Source organism: Balaenoptera physalus, assembly GCF_965194825.1.
Source record: "Balaenoptera physalus genome assembly, chromosome: X".
Classification (NCBI taxonomy): Eukaryota; Metazoa; Chordata; class Mammalia; order Artiodactyla; family Balaenopteridae; genus Balaenoptera; species Balaenoptera physalus.
Window position 1 is genome coordinate 40,677,294 of NC_138903.1, and position 17,827 is coordinate 40,695,120.

General features: G+C 43.8%; 1 protein-coding gene and 1 long non-coding RNA gene across 2 annotated transcripts in view; both read right to left on the reverse strand.

The window, feature by feature from the left end:
- The window catches only part of DIPK2B (divergent protein kinase domain 2B), a 49,027-nt gene extending 36,024 nt beyond the window's left edge, over positions 1–13,003 (reverse strand). Inside the window, exons 1-2 of the mRNA XM_082446602.1 lie at positions 12,297–13,003; positions 4,045–4,309 (exon numbers count right to left, since the gene is read on the reverse strand). Of these exons, the coding sequence (XP_082302728.1) occupies positions 4,045–4,309; positions 12,297–12,532 (501 nt within the window). The 5' untranslated portion in view covers positions 12,533–13,003. The remainder of the gene's footprint in view (positions 1–4,044; positions 4,310–12,296) is intronic.
- LOC309652668 overlaps positions 1–17,827 on the reverse strand; it is a 371,335-nt gene that overhangs the window by 268,995 nt on the left and 84,513 nt on the right. The gene's annotated exons all lie outside the window — the stretch shown is intronic.

The window sequence follows — 17,827 nt, forward strand, 5'->3', positions numbered from 1 at the left end:
TTTCTTCTCAAGTGCTCATGGAACATTTTTCAGGAGAGATCATATCTTGGGTCCCAAATGAAGCCTTGGGAAATTTAAGGAAATTGAAATCGTATCAAGTATCTTTTCGGACCAGAACACTATGAGACTAGATATCAATCACAGGAAAAAATCTGTAAGAAATACAAACACATGGAGGCTAAACATACACTACTTAATAACCAAGAGATCACTGAAGAAATCAGAGGAAATAAAAAAATACCTAGAAAAAAATGACAATGAAAACATGATGACCCAAAACCTATGGGAAGCTACAAAAGCAGTTCTAAGAGGGAAGTTTATGGCAATATAATCCTACCTCAAGAAAGAAGAAACATCTCAAATAAACAACCTAATTTTACACCTAAAGCAATTAGAGAAAGAAGAACAAAAAACCCCCAAAGTTAGCAGAAGGAAAGAAATCATAAAGATCAGATCAGAAATAAATGAAAAAGAAATGAAGGAAACAATAACAACGATCAATAAAACTAAAAGCTGGTTCTTTGAGAAGATAAACAAAATTGATAAACCATTAGCCAGACTCATCAAGAAAAAAAGGGAGAAGACTCAAATCAATAGAATTAGAAATGAAAAAGGAGAAGTAACAACAACACTGCAGAAATACAAAGGATCATGAGAGATTACTACAAGCAACTCTATGCCAATAAAATGGACAACCTGGAAGAAATGGACAAATTCTTAGAAAAGCACAACCTTCTGAGACTGAACCAGAAAGAAATAGAAAATATAAACAGAGCAATCACAAGCACTGAAATTGAAACTGTGATTAAAAATCTTCCAACAAACAAAAACCCAGGACCAGATGGCTCCACAGGTGACTTCTACCAAACATTTAGAGAAGAGCTAACACCTATCCTTCTCAAACTCTTCCAGAATAAAGCAGAGGGAGGAACACTCCGAAACTCATTCTATGAGGCCACCATCACCCTGATACCAAAACCAGACAAAGATGTCACAAAGAAAGAAAACTAAAGGCCAATATCACTGATGAACATAAGTACAAAATTCCTCAACAAAATACTAGCAAAGAGAATCCAACAGCACATTAAAAGGATCATACACCATGATCAAGTGGGGTTTATCCCAGGAATGCAAGGATTCTTCAATATACAGAAATCAATCAGTGTGATACACCATATTAACAAATTGAAGGAGAAAAACCATTTGATAATCTCAATAGATGCAGAAAAAGCTTTTGACAAAATTCAACACCCATGTATGATTAAAAAAAAAGGTTCTGAAGAACCTATGGGCAGAACAGGAATAAAGACACAGACGTAGAGAATGGACTTGAGGACACAGGGAGGGGGAAGGGTAAGCTGGGACGAAGTGAGAGAGTGGCATGGACATATATACACTACCAAATGTAAAATAGATAGCTAATGGAAAGCAACTGCATAGCACAGGGAGATCAGCTCCGTGCTCTGTGACCACCTAGAAGGGTGGGATAGGAAGGGTGGGAGGGAGATGCAAGTGGGAGGGGATATGGGGATATATGTATATGTATAGCTGATTCACTTTGTTATACAGCAGAAACTAACACAACATTGTAAAGCAATTATACTCTAATAAAGATGTTAAAAAAAGAAAAGAAGGAAAGCTTGTTTAGCTGTATGTTAATGCACGTTGACAAAATTGGTAGAGCAAGTTTTAGCACAAGAAATTGAAGAAGGGGACCCACTTATTACAACAACACTGCCATACATTTCTATGGTGATGGACTTTTTCTAAAATATCTTCATATCTATAAGCTCACTAGGATGAATGAATCTGGTAAAGCAGGCACTATTTGCTGCCTTTTGAGAAACAGGGAATCAAGGCACCCAGCACAGTGTCTGGTGATAGTAGGCATTCAATTAGGATTTCTTATCTAAGTGAAGTAGAGTCATGTGAAATCAAAGAATATCAGAACTGGGAGGGCCTTTGAGATCATCCAGACACCTCCCCCCAGCACAGTTTTGGAGGAGGAATGTCAGGGCAGAGTGGGGAAGTCCTAGACTTAAATGCAAGGCCAACTGGTCAGTGAGTGAAGGATCCAAGTCAATAGTCTGTCCTTTGTCCCCATACAGGCTGTTATCATAACATCCACTACAACACTTTGTGGTGGTTTGTGTTCTTGTCTGTCCTCACCATTGGGCCACATGATCCTGGGGGGGACAGCTTGTGTCTGATTCATCTTTGTCACATGGATGAACAGGAACCAGAAGCTCTCTGCTCTTCCTGGGTCTCTGAGCTCCTTCGTGTTCTGCCACAGCTGTTAGTGGCAGAGTTAGGACTCAACCACAGTTTCCAGACCCCAGGGATCTTTTGCCCCTACCACAACGTCTATACTCATCAAGGTAGGTGGCATTAGATGTACTGGGCAGGTTGCTTTGGACTTCCTAGGCCTCCTGGGATAATCCCCACTGTATTATGGAAGTGTCTAGAATATGAGCGAAAGAAGCAGTCTTCCTTAGTTCAAAGCCCAAGGCCAGTTTAGCCACTTTCTGTGGAATCTCAAGTGCATCTTGTGCACCAGGATGTTCTGTCCTTTGGTACATTTGCTAGGTCCCAGGTGGAGGTAGTCCGGGGCCGGTGCCTTGGGGGAACTGTGCCTGTCAGCGTGGGACCAGACAGCAATGGGAGCAGGAAGAAGTGATGGGATTTTCACGGGGTTCTGAAACAAACCCTTGCGTATCTTGTTTTGCTCTTCCTGGGGCCTTCTATTTGTTCCTGAGCACATATTTGAGGCAAAGCAGAGGAGGTCTCATATTGGTCCTTCCCATGCCTCAGTATTAGTTGTGGTCAGCACTGCAGGCACAGAAAGAGAGGCACAGGGGCATTACACCTAGGGTGTGTACCATGGTGTGGGCTTTGATATCTGTCCTCTGTCTTCCGGTTCTGCCCAGTGTTGAGCAGCTCCCATAAGCTTCTTTCCACCTGAGCCTCCACTTCCAGTTTCCCACACCAACTCCAAGACCCTTAGGTTGGGTCCTGCCACCACCTCCCCAACCTGGCAATAGTTTGACTTCCTCTGGCTTACTTTCTCCCCACTCCATGCCAGTGAGATTCATAAAGTGCAGAGTACAAAAGGACCACATTGGAAAGCTCAATATCAGATGATGGCCATGTCACGTGGTCGAGATATGCAGGGACCAGTGACTCTGCTTCGTTCTGGGTTGCTCATCTCGAAGAGACCAAGGGGAAGGTCTGTTTGTTAGGGCTCAGAAGTTACCCAGGCAGCCTTATGTGCCCATATGAAGGGGCTAGTGGCCTGGGGAGTTCAAGAAACAGACTTGGCGTGCCCCTGAGGGATGCCAAAGCATCCAGCCTCATCATGACAGGGAGATTGAGGTGAGCCTCTCCTCTCCCATCTTTGCTGAAGGTGAGCGGCTCCTCAATCCTTTGAGGCGGCATCTTCTGCCCCAAGGGGCCAGCTGGATGTGTGTGGAGTTACATGACTGTGCTGGTTCGGATGAAAAACACGATACCAGTGGCGATAGTGCAGGAGGGGACCAATGCAGGATAAGATGGCACTGGCAACGTGCTGAAGTTCTGAAGGCAGCCTACCCGTGGGAGTGGGTGGGAGCTCTCAGATGGGAGGAGGGAGCTGTGTTATCAGTGTCTGCTTTTGCAGTGACTCAGGTTTGGTTCTTCTTTATGGTGGGAGATCAAAGAGGAAGCCGATTTTCAAAGTGGGGTCTCTGGATCATGAAACGGGACGCGTATGTATGGGAGCTTCTAAGAACGGTCACTGTTTAGGGGTTGGCAAACATTGTGGTGAGGGGGGGAAGGCTGGTGAGGGTCATCCGTCCTTCAGACCAGAGGTGGGAGCTAGGAACTGTTTCCCAAAGAGTCGCTGAGGGTCATATCAGAGAGAACGGAGAATGACAATGGGAAGGGTCCCTATAACTAAACCTGTTTAGTTCCTGTCTTGTCACAAGCCATGCTGTTTCATGACATTGTTTTGTCCCACTTTAGACAGATTCTGCCCCCTCTCCCCACCCCCACGGCCAGTACTCTCACCTGCACCAGGTCCGGTGTGAGGCGCTTGGCCTGCAGCCATTTCTGGAACCTCCCTGTTTTCCGCAGGACGCGCTCAATGCTGCAGGTCTTTGGGGCAGCTGCGGAGGCACAGATTCTCCTGTCCGAGATCTCGTTTTGGTGTTTGCTGACCAGCCTTGAGATCTCCACGGGGCGCCAGGTTTTGAAATCATCCGAGTAATTTACAGGGTAAGAAGGCAAGTCGTCGGGAGACAGTCCAAGGTGTGAGGCCAGCCAGTTGTCAAACCTGGAAGAATAGCCCTTTGGGGATCAGCCTGGGAGCTGGAGAGAGGGAGCAGGGACTAAGCAGGGACCAGCCACACTGCCAGGGCCAGCAGAGCCCGGGGACAGGGAGATGGGGGAGAGCATCTGTTCTGATCCATTTCTTCTCCTTAGACTGGGAAGCTCCAAGCTCGTCCTGTGAGAGGACTATTTGTGTTTCCTCAAGCTTAAGGAAGTGTATATGTGATTCAGAAAAGGTGAGGGATCTGCCTACCGAAACCAAACTTTTATCTTCTTCATCCAAATGGCACAGAAGGACTAGCCATGGCTTTCTGAACTTCTACTCCACGTGAAGGCAGCAGCTTTACGCATGCTGGTACCTTTGATTCTCCTAATACCCCATCCCCACTTTACAGATGTGGAAACGGAGGCTTGCGGAGCTTAAGTGCCTTGCAAGGTCAGATAATATGTTGCTAAGCAGGGATGCAAACTCAGGGCTGTCTGTCAGAAAAACCCATGATCTTTCTCCTTCGCTACACTGGTTCTAGCAGCAGCCCACTCTGTGAAGAACGGCTGGGTCTTGAAACCACAGTTCTTGAAGAGGCTTCTGGTCCTGCACTGGGGAGGGCACTGTCTCTTCATATCCAACCCCCAAAAGCCCCATCAATTTTGCTTTCAGTCCACAGATGAGTACCAACCAAGTGTCAGGGAACAGTGGCTGCTAAAGGGTCACCAAATTCAAAGCTATGTGGGATCCAGGAGGTGTGTGATTCCACACAATGGAATACTCCCCAGGGGAGAGGCACTGGCCTATTACCATCTGCTGATTTTCTAGGCACCACCTTGACCCTTTTCTCCAGTCATTCCTCCAGCTGTGTGCCGACAGTTCCATCAGGGAAGAATGTTCAATCTCCTTCTGACTAATGTATGAAAAATTACTAAGAAAATGTGTCTCTTCATTATTATTAATAATTGAGGGTTATACTGCAAATGAAAATTAGGCTTATATGTTATATATTGAATTTCTTTTTTTAAAAAATTATTTTATTGTAGTATAGTTGATTTACAATGTTGTGTTAATTTCTACTGTACAGCAAAGTGATTCGGTTATACGTATATATACATTCTTTTCCATATTCTTTTCTATTATGGTTCATCACAGGATATTGAATATAGTTCCCTGTGCTATACAGTAGGACCTTGTTGTTTTTAATTTAATTTCAGTAAGAATCTTTAAATTCTTATTATTGCGCATTACTGGGCAACCTCATGATAATGAGTTTTGGAGGAACTAGCTCCAAACCCTACGTTGTATTGTTTTCTCACCTATATGATACAGTTACCCTCTTAGGGTAACTAAGCCTCTTAGACTGAAAGCTTTTCAAAGAAGGTGCTCTAAGGAACTGTCAGTAAGTACCTTCTGCAATGCAGGACCATTCAAACTGCAGTGGAAGTAGGCACAAAGAATTCCATTCAAGCACATTGCCACAGATCTGTTTAAAAAGACCAGACACCGAAAACTTGCAAGGAATCAACTCTATTGGAATTTTTAGGACAACCATGGGAAATGATCCTCCCCACTGGGAGAATAAGGAAGGGCCTAGGCCCCCGAGGCAGGCCTGTTTCCTGTAGCTACTCTTGTTCATGGGGGTTCAAACCACCCCTCCCCAAGGGTCTGTGACTAAGGATTTACAACTAGGTGGCTCTCTTAGATAACAGTAACAGCGATACACATTTATGAATCACTTTAGCGGTCACTTTGCTGAACACTTTATGTGCATTAAGTCAGTTAAACCTTTCAACAAACCTATGAGGTCAGCACTGCTATTACCATGCAGATGAGGAAACTGAGGCACAGAGAAGTTCAGTGATTTGCTCCAAGTCACACAGCCAGGAACTGGAGGAAGTAGCCTTCAGGGCTCCAGAGCTTGTACTCTAAACCACTTTGCTGCTACTTAGTCCTCTATCATCTATTTTATGAATTTGCACTTGGTAACAGATGGGTAACATTATTAGGGGTTACAGCTAGCAGAGTCCTTAAAGATGATTTTGTCCCTGTCCCCCTTCCATTATATATATATATATATATATATATATATTTTTTAAATTCTTTTCCAGATTCTTTTTCCTTATAGGTTATTAGTTCCCTGCGCTATACAGTAGGTCCTTGTTGGTTATCTATATATTTTAACTTCTTCATTGGAGTATAATTGCTTTACAATGGTGTGTTAGTTTGTGCTTTATAACAAAGTGAATCAGCTATACGTATACATATATCTCCATATGTCCTCCCTCTTGCGTCTCCCTCCCTCCCACCCTCCCTATCCCACCCCTCTAGGTGGTCACAAAGCACTGAGCTGATGTCCCTGTGCTATGCGGCTGCTTCCCACTAGCTATCTATTTTACGTTTGGTAGTGTATATATGTCCATGCCACTCTCTCACTTTGTCCATTATATTTTGAGGATGAGAAAATTGAAGATGACTTGCCTGAAGAATCATAGAAAATTAGTGGCAGGGGAGGACAGATCTCAGGGGGCTTTGTCTCCCGGTTTGTGGGGATGGCATGAGAAGGGATGCCCTACCCTGTGGGATAACCTCATTGTCCTCTTTTTCTGTCCCCACCTTCTGAGGAGGCTCTACCGAGAGGGCAGCACTGACTTGGCAGGTGACTGTCATGGATCCCGGTGCATGTCCAGCCATGGCTTGAGGTGTCCCATGAGGACCAATTGAGGACAAATAAACAGGTTTACAGGCCACACTTCTCCCCCTTTCCAAGTGGTAATAACTTTAGGATGCTGAATGGGAAAACAACGAATATTCTTACCACTTTGATTACCTACTTTATTGAACTGAAGAATGTCAGTGAGAAAATGGGCCCTGCTGTTTATTCACTAAAATGTTAATATCCTAGAATTTGGAAAACCACAAAATAGAGGCAGAGTTCTAATCTTCCTTCTGAACTGACATCATGGGCATGTTTGTAGTGAGCCTGGCCGAGTTCCTCACTGGGTTGAAAGATGGACAAGCAAGATCATAGTTTCCCAGAGCTGGAAGGAAGAATAAATGTCATGTGGTCCCATCCCTGCAAGTCCCTCAACATGGAGAGCAGGCTGGGGGTGTAGGGGAGAGTGACAACATTGGAACGAGAATGTATACTTCTTGTGCTTGCATCCAGTCAAACACTAAGTTTGTAGCCACGCCTTCCTAAATATTTCGTGCCTCTCTTCCCTCTTCTCCATCCCTCAGCTCTGCACAGGACACTTAAAACATCCAGCATCTTGCCAAAGCTCTCAGGATACAGTTCATACTTAGAGCAGTTCACAATGCTCTTCCTAAGCCCATCTCCTGCTGCTCTCCTTACAAGCTTGCTTTGGTCTCACCAAACCACGGACCATCCTTGGCTAAGCCGTATTGTTTTGGGCCTCTGGGCTTCCACTCACCTTGTTATATGCTGATCCCTTTATCTGAGACACTTACTCTTTCTTCCCTGGATAATCCCTACCCAACCCATTAAAACCCAGACAGGTATCATCTCTTCTGATTCTCACTCCCTCATCCCCCCCAGTCTGAGACAGGTTCCCTCCCACATGCTCCCATGACATCCTGTGTAGGACATTTTGTATAGTCCTCATACTCTGCTTTAATCATTGGTTCATGTCTCTGTCTTCCTTCAGGGCCAGGACTGGGCCTCCTTCAACTTTGTAACTAAGTGCCTAGCAGAGTGCTTGGTTCCAAGTTAGTACCCAATAATTTTAGTTGGATGGATGGATGGATGGTTGGGTGGGTATTTGAATGAACAGATGGTTAAGTGAGTAGAGGAATACATGGAGGGCTGGATGAATGGGATGCACAGAGTGAAGGCTGGGTGGATGAATGGGTGAATGGATGGATGGATGGGTGTGTGTATGGATGATTGAATGTGTAGATGGATATTTTTGCCCTAAGCTCTGGGGCCCTGAAGCTCCCAAGACCTCTGAATTCATTTGAGGAAGTGAGTTAAAGCAGTAATTACTATCACCTTCTGAGGTGAAGGAGAAAGACAAGGGCAAGGGAGAAGGGAAGGCAAAATAAAACTTAATGATTTACTTATTTTGCTGTGAGTCCTCTACCACTCAGAAGTATTTAAACATTCTTTAAGACTTTGGGAATGGGGGGTGAGGATGTAAGGCCATGTGGGTACAGTAAGGAAGGCAAGGTAAGACGTCCATCCTCGTAAGAGCCGAGGAATCCTTAGGAGTGATTCTGATCAGAAATACTGCCATTAAGTACCCCATACCCCACACTTTCACCTTACCTGTTACTTGCACATATGCAAATACTGATCAGTCAGATCCTGGTAGAACTTGCCAGTTGGGGTGGTCACTTAGGATTTTATATATAGGGATATATTCAATAGGAAGAATATGTAAATCAGGTTGACTCATTTTTCTAGCTTCCCTTAACTTTTTCATTCATGATTTGAAAGTCAACATGTAATGCATGGAAAACTGGTACTGAAAACATTCTAATGGTCAAAGATCATTGGTTGTGTATGGGAAGCATCAGATTCATCATTACCATTCTTGCCAAAGAAAAGATAGGGAAAGAAGGAAAGGTGACATCCTTCCACCAATCATGTGTCTTCAGCCTACCCAGCCAGCCCGGGGAGCTCACCCTCTGTTTGTTGCTGAACAACAAGCATTGTCCAATCCTTATTGAGGGCCAGGACAGGAGTACTAATGCTTGCCTGGCTATAGCATTTCAGCCTAATATCTGAAAGTTTTGGATGGGCTTTCTCCTAAGGTAGCATTATGATCAGTTTTAAAAGTGGAGAAATGTTTGGAGATGAACAAAAACAAGATGAGCAAACACACCATTGGAAAGAGAGGCAAAGGATGTGAACCTGTAGACAATTTAGCAAAGAAGAAATACAAATGGGCAAGAAGCCTGCAAAAAGGGCTCAACTGAGAAGAAATCCATAATAAAAATAATAGTAATAGTAAACATTTCTGAGTGTGCAAAAAGTAAACTCTATAGGTAGAAGTCTCCATTTGGAGATATATATATATATCTCTCAAAATCCTAAAAATTCACTGTATTTTTTGACCCAGAAATTTCACCTTTAGGAATTTGTTACAGGAATTAATCATTGATGTGCATAAAAATCTAGCCACAGGGATGTTCAACATAGCACTGTTTATAATAATGAAAAGTGAAAAAAAAAACCTAGTTATCCCACAATAGTTGATTAGTTAAATAAATTATGGTTGATTGATGCAATCGAATACCACGAAACCACAAAAAATCAAATTGTGGAGAAGAGTAGTTAATGTGGAAAGGTGTTCCGATACATGATTAAGTAAAAGTTTCCAAAAGAGTATGCATAGTATGATCACATTTTTGTTGAAAAAATTTTAATCCATACTTGGAAAAAAGGTGGTAAGGATCATATACCAAAATGTTAACTAAACGCTGATCTCTTGGTGAGGAATTGTCTGTGATTTTTATTTTGTGCTTTCTTTAATCAATATTTCCTGAAAATTCTAAAATAAAGAGATATCACTTTTAAAATAAGGAAAATACTATTTACAATGTAGAGAAAAGGACTATAAACAAGTCCACGTTCCCAGAGCCACTCACTACCTCTCGCTGCTTCCTTGCGCTGAGGATGTGATTTCTCAACGTGAAGCATTCCAAACCTCAACCTGCCCCGCCTGGTGTTTTCCTGCTTGGATCTGCACACTTCCCTTTCAGGCGGGCGCACGTGGAAAATGAATTCTGAGGGAGCTGAAGTAATATCCTGAACTCAACTGGAACACAAACCTATTTGGGGAAATGCTTCCTGAATTTGGTCATTACCTGACTGATGAGAAAAACCTCATTTCTTTCCACTTGAAGAGTCGACTGTAATATTCATACACTCTTGTTTACTTATCTGGAGGAGGATATGAATCTGGAGCTCTTCCTCAGTTGAATCCCTTAATTTCCCTCCCTCTTATCTTAAAATATGTCCATATTCTCACTGCCTTCTTTCTCCAAGGAATCAGTCCCACTCCCCCTGTGTTTTTGGTCCTCTCCATCCCATTTCTTAGGTGGGAAATCTTGAGTTCATTTCCAACATCTTCATTTCCTGTCACATCGAGTTGATCAACAAAATGATTCTCTAGCTGAACTGACTTGCGTCCTTCCTGCCCTGCTTTGTTCCCAATGATCTTTCTCTTGGACTAGGAGAACTGGTCTGGCAGCCCCTGCCAGCATCACCAGGCCGTTCTGCACACTGCTTTCCAGAAGATCTTTCCAAAATACAGGCCTCATCTTGTCCCCACCCTACTCAACATCCTCACCATTGTCTGCAGTAGAGCTTCCCCAATTGGAGGTCTTTCAACTTTTTAACATTCAAAATGCCTTAAAAAATGGTCTAATAGGACATGTACACACTACTATATGTAAAACAGATAACTAATAAGGACCTACTGTATAGCACAGGGAACTCAATGCTCTGTAATGGCCTATATGGGAAAAGAATCTAAAAAAGAGTGGCTAGATGTATATGTATAACTGATTCACTTTGCTGTACACCTGAAACTAACACAACATTGTAAATCAACTATACTCCAATAAAATTTTTTAAAAAATGGTCTAATAGGAAAAGTTCACATCCACTCCCTATAATATCTACCATCTCACAAAAGAAGTTCAACATTTTTGTTGGTATTTTCTATTTGTTATTTCTGTTTAGTAACTTGGTTGAATACTCAAATACATCTTTGGTTAATACAGATTGGAAATAAAATAATTGTAAATGAATGCCTTCTGCCTGGTCTTCAAATCTTACAAGCCAGAGGCAGGACCTTGGGGGAAGGCACAAGAGAAGAGGCCTATTACAAATGTTCTATTGAAAAGGGTGGAGACCACTGGCTCACAGGTTAAGTCCCAATTCCTTGGTATGGCATTCAAGGCTCCTGGCCCCATCTGACCCTTCCAACCTCCTCCTGCTGCCATGCCTCCACACGTGCCACATGCTCCAGCCACTAAGACTTCTCACCTCTTCCCACACCTCTGGGCCTTTGCTCAAGCTGATCCTTCTAACTTAAGCCCCTCTCCTCCCGCTAAATTTCAAGGTCTTGCTCAGAACACCTTCCCCTGGAGGAGTCTTTCTCCAGTCCCCATTTGGAATTAATATCCTCTCCCTGGAGCTCCCCAAGGTCCTTTACACTTCACTTCTGGCCTGCATCGGATCAGGCCTTATTATTGTTATTTGTAACACCGTTCCCCTGTCCTGATACCCCGGAGGGCAATGACCAGAGTCATAGCAATGCCATTATAGCACGTGCTGGGTCTTGGCCATAGTAAAGGCCAAGTAAAGGCCAACACATTGACCGTGTGTTGACAGGCCTGAATTCCAGAGTGTGGTACTATTCTTTGGTGAGAGCCAGGTGCATTGAGATTTACTAAACTTAGGTTTTCCTCTGACCAAGGCAACATCTCACAGCAGAAAACTTGTTCAGAAACTTTGGAGCAAACTGCCTCGGTTTGAATTCCAGATCTGCCACTTATTAGGTGGTGACCTTGGGCAAGTCACTGAACCTTGCTAGGTCTCAGTTCACTATCTGAATCATGAGTGCAAAACACTAACTCCCAGGATTGTTGTGAGGAGATAATAAAAACAGCTTTAAATTGTCTGTCACATAGTAAGCTTTCTATAAATTTTATTTTCTTCCCACTATGAGAAATGAACTTGGTAAACTCAGTAGTCCCAGGCTACTCTATTCCTAGAAAACTTTAAAACTTTAAGCTCCCACTTCCAAAGGAAACTTTGGACTTAGCATTTAGAGCTGGAATTTGGCTTCACACCTTACCCCCTTCCCATCCCAACTTTAACTCATTCCCCCTATGATTAAATGGCTTTGCTTCAGCTCCCACCCATAAATTCATAAATTACATCCTGACTTGATTTCAAGAAACTCCTGGACATCATGACATGAAGGGAACAGAATGTTGCCCCTCAGAGTTATCTGATTGAGATTCTGACCTTATTTCTTCTTTAAAGAACTTCTTGCAAATAGATGTCCCGATGCAGGCATTACATTTATCAAGACCGAGGAAAGTCCTTCCAAAATTGTAGCTGGTTCTGACTCGGGGCACCAGAGAAGGAGAGGGAGAAGCCGGCGAGGAGACACAGTAGCTCAGGCCTGAGACCCACAGCAGCAGGGCTGGCCAGCCCGGGTGGAGGGCTGCAGCCTCAGGCCCCAGCCGCGGCTCCATCATGGGCTCGGGACTCCAGCTGCAGCCCTCGGCTGCCCACTTAGGGCTGTGCAGAGGCAGGTCTTGGCAAAAGAGAGAGGGCTGGCTTCAGGGCGCTGACCCCATCCCAGCTTCCCAGGTTTCTGTTTGAGGATGCTAAGGGGCTTGGGGCTAACGAGGATGGGGAGGAGGTGAGGAAGTCCATGGAGGATGCTGATAACACCGTTTCCAGAGTTACTCTTCCTCTGCCCCGGGGCGGCTGCTGCAGCCTGGGGAGGGGCTGACTAGCAGATTTCGGGAAGGACAATGGCCAGGGCCTCCCTGTGCAGTCCTTTTGACAAACACAGGATATCCTGGCTGGGCAGGAAAGGTCCATGCAGGATGTATGTCCGACCTGGTTTCCACCTGGGAGTGTCAAAGGATCCTGAAGGTCCCCGCCCTCCACTGTTTTAATTCTGGGTGTATCTGTCCCTATGGATCACACACACACACAGACACACGCACACCAACCCTTCCCGGGTCCCCTGCGGTGGAGAATTTGGCCTGCCCCTTAACCAGCCATATTTGGCTGTGAAGTAACTAGAAGTCATTTTGCCGGCCATTAAGGGGCACATCTGATACTGATTTGAAAGGTGCACCCTTTTTACTGCTTAGGGAACAGACAAACGCAAGTGAGTCTATGCTTCAGCCCCTCTTGCCAATCTGAGAAGAAAGGAGGGGAAAGGACCCGGTGGCCTCTGGCACGATGAGGGGAACACCAGAAAGATCCTTCTGCCTGCACCCAGCTGTGTCTGTCCCTCTCCCCCTTGCCTGAAAGTCCCTCTTCCTTTACTGCCCGACCTCCCTTCTCAGTGGCCGGCCTGACTTGGTGGGATATGACTGCCCCAGGATGGCCTTCCTCCTGACATCAAGAAAAGGTCCATAGCATGGAGCAGATGGCAGTACTCATTAAGGAATATGTAGAGAGGACCAAATCAGGGAAGGCAGGCTTGGGTTGGGAGAAGGAAAAAAAGCTGGGCGTGGCCTCAGGAGAATTGGGGAGTTTTGCTAAAGATTGATGGGAAGAGCAGGGCAGTTCTCTGATGGTTAAGCATGTGCTTATTAGCTAACTGTATATCCTCCTCAGTGAAATGTCATGCTTTTTTTGTTTTTTATCGTGGAGTTGTGAGAATTCTTTATATATTCTAGATACTAGTTCTGTGTTGGTTATGTGGCTTGCAAATATTTTCTCCCAGGTGGTAACTTGTCTTTCATCTTCTTAGCAGGGTCTTTTTTTTTTTTTTAAAGTATTTGTTTATTTATTTATTTATGGCGTGTTGGGTCTTCGTTTCTGTGCAAGGGCTTTCTCTAGTTGTGGCAAGCGGGGGCCACTCTTCATCGCGGTGCGCGGGCCTCTCACTATCGCGGCCTCTCTTGTTGCGGAGCACAGGCTCCAGACGCGCAGGCTCAGTAGTTGTGGCTCACGGGCCCAGCTGCTCCATGGCACGTGGGATCTTCCCAGACCAGGGTTCGAACACGTGTCCCCTGCATTGGCAGGCAGGTTCTCAACCACTGCGCCACCAGGGAAGCCCAGCAGGGTCTTTTGCATTGATAAAAAGTACAGAAATATTGGAAAAAGGTACAGGGCTAAGTACAGATCCCTGGGGAAAGTGCTGCAAATGGTGTTCCAGATTCAATGTGATTTAACAAAATATATATTGTACTTACTGTTACCTCAAGGTTTTATTTTAGGTCCTGCAGGTGGTCTCAGCAGCAGGGGAGCTAAGAGCTCAGGCAGGTTGCTCATGGACAGTACAGCAGGACGGTGTAGGAAGGGCACTGACTAAAGTTACTAACTGTCCCAGTTTGCCAGGGCTGTTGATGTTAGTCCTGGAATCTCAGGTAACCCCTTAATCTTGGGAAAACTTGAATGATTGGTCACCCATATGAGGACGTGATAGACCTCCCATAAGAGTTGTATGAGATGAGATCTCAGGTGTACCATTTGCCTATTAGGTTGAAGGACAACATTAAAGGTTGGAGGGCTTGAGAGACACCTTGGAGGCACACCTGTAGATCACACACACACACACACACACACACACACACACACACACACACACACACAGGTTTTTTTAAAACTTAGTTAACTTTAACTTTTTCTCATGTCATTAAATATTCTTCCATGAGACCATTTATAAGTACTGCATTCCATTATATAGATGTAGTACGATTTATTTAACAAATCCCTTATTTTTGACACTTTGGTTGCTGACGGGTAGGATTTTGACAGCTGAAACTCCTGAAAATGATGAAAAACAGATTTTTTTCCTCACTTCCAAAATGCCATGAATTGTAAGATCCACCATCAATTTAAATAGCAGCTTTTTAGAGGAAAAATATAAGAAACACTATATCCAGTATCCATTAAAAAGTGCTCTAAATGATCCCTATAACTTTAAATATATGCTACTTCCCTTTTTTGAATCATGACCAAATTTTGGATGTGTTTTTCACATTCAGAATCTGAACGTATACTGAGTTGCTCATTTCAGGGGACTTGCTGCTTTTCATAATGTTCTTATGATTCTTAGTCTCTTTGGTACCTTTAATTTAGTGATACGACAAGTATAGCAGGTAAGATTTTCAGTCTATACGTTCAGATGTGAAGACATACAACTTTACATTTTATAATTCAACCTAATTTTTATTTTGAGCCTTCCATTCTGGATTGGTGGGAAGTCTTAGCATAGTTATTTCTTGAGTTCTTCCCTTCTCTTCTGGAATTTCATTGTGGTTCGGTGAGATTTACTCAACATTCAGCCACTGGGTGGAGATGTTTGGTACCACTGCCCACCATGGGGCCTGTTATGATTAGTCCAAGTTGCTTCTTAATCCCTTCAAACTCTACTTGGGGCTCATGCTTCAGCCCGCAAGACTGCCCACCACGCCTTTAGATGAACCTTGAGTGTCACTTCCTTTCTGGGGTTTTGCCACTCCCCTACTCTTGTGTTCCTAGCCCACCAAGAGGCCATATTTACTTTCTAACTTGCCACATTCTCCCCCTGAGGAAATGAGAAAGGGACTAACTGTCTGCTTGAATTGGTAGGGGATGGGAGGGGTAGAAAGAGGAAAATACAAGGGTAAAAAAACACAGGTTACTGTCTTCAAATGCTTTTCTGCCACACAAAGTATATCAGGTTTTGCTTGCATGACTTATTTGGTTGGAACCATAGTTTCATTTTTTCCCATAATTGAGTAATTTGTCACTAGAAGTTAAAGAGCTTCCTTAAAAGTCAACCAGCCCCTGTGACAGATTTTTCAGAACCTAGCAACAATTCTTCATGATGTATACTCCACCAGGGCAGAGACTTTTTATCTCTTTTGCCTCAAGCCTCCAGAGCAGTTTATAGCATATGCTGCCTCATTTTAAGTAAAAATTAGGGATCCAAGTTAATATACAGCTGCAATGACAATTAGATGAACTAATCCCTTCTACACATTGCAAAATTCTCAGTTGCAGGCAGCAAGGAGCCTTTTATGACTTCTTCTTTAATTCTGAGGCTGACAGTTTTCTTGTGACTTTGAGTATAAGGGGCTTCCTAATTTCAGAAACATTGAAGATTAAAAAAAATGTGTGGCTCAGCATTGAAGAAATCTGCAAGGCAGCCGACTGCCAGGAGGAGGATCAATAAAAGCAGTATTTTGATTTGTTTGATCCCAGGGGTGGTGGGACACATGGGCAAATGGTGAGGCATAAATGAAGGACCCCACTGAAGGGGCCTTGGCTAGCAGGCCAATGGTTTGGAGTGGCAGGGAAGGTCAATGTGAATGGTGTGGGATGGATTAATGTGTGAAGGACACTGGGCATGACATGGAGTCGGTTTGAAGAAATGGTGCCCAAGGCCAAGGACATGGCAGTAGGAATGAAAGCAAAGGGATAAATGTGAGGGGTAATAAGAAGCGTAGTCTCCATGACTTGGAAACTGAGTCAATGAAGAGAATAAGGGAGAAGCAAAAATCCACGGAAACTCAGAGTTTTCAAATCTGGATGTCTAGGAAAATATAATACCATTGATAGGTGCCGAGAATGAGGAAGAGGAGCTGGTGTTGGAAGAAGACAAAAATCCTGGTTTTGGATCTTTGAATTTAAAACATTAACTGCTAACATAGGTCTTTTAATTGATCTCCATGGATATGATTGCTTTAGAATATCAGACTGTGTCCAACTAAACTATTACCCAGTTCTCATATTTCCATCTTGGTTATAAGGCTATAGCCTTAGATTTTGAAAAATATCTTACTGAAATCTGGTACTATATCATCAGCATTCTCCTGATGTGTGTATGCCAGACTAGTAATGTAAAACACAGTAAGTGAGATGAGCTATCCTGGGATTTTCTTGGTGAACCCCTACTGGCCCTTACTGATCTCCACTGCCCGTTGTAAGTGCTCACAAACAGTAGTTTTGCTCAGTAGTCCAGTCTAGACTTTCTAGAGGTCACCTTAAAAAACCCCTAGTATATCTGAACATCTTCAGTCTTCTGGCATCTCCCTTATTCAATATTGTAGCAGCTATGGAGGTGCGCTGCTCTATCTCCTTTCATGAAAGAAGGTGCGGATCAACCGTGAAGAGTGCAGTTAGCTGATGTTCCCCAACTGTTAGCGCTTCAGGATCCAGCTCAGCTTTTGAGCTGAGGCCACACTGTTCCTGGGCAGCCCCTAGCCAATGACTGAGCATAGTGGAAGTAGTAAGGTTTGGCCATCCCTGCTCATCAGAATTCCTTTAATGAGGAATCTGTGGTCCAGAGGTCCCTGCTGGGTTGGCTGAGGCTTTGTCAGATCTGCATCGTGGTTTGAGGTGCTCCCTGCCCCAAACTGCTTCCTCTCCCCAGGCATCTGCAAATCTATAAACCTCTTGCACTCCTAACTGCATCTCAAGAGTCTGATTCCTGGAGGGCCCAAATGATACAAACATGATTCTTCTAAGCTCTCCTGACATTGGTCCTAGGATCAGATGTCTAAGTTTTTTTTTGGAGGGGGGCTGAGAAATAATTTGTTTAACATGAAGTCCCAAGGAAGAGATCTCATAATTCCCTCAGCTCTCTTGGGCTTTGATTCTTTCTCAAAAATATTAACCCCACTCTTTAATATTTAAAAATTGTTCCCCTTGATATAAAAGGTGGCAACCTGATAGGGTTCAGCTTTCTCTCTGTCCGCACCATCTTATTCAAGGGGGTAGATCTATTCTTTTGTGGTTCTTCTTTAGATGAGCATGGTTAAAAAAATTTGCCCTTAGCATGTTTACCATCTCTAGTTCCTCACTTTAAAATTTTCCTG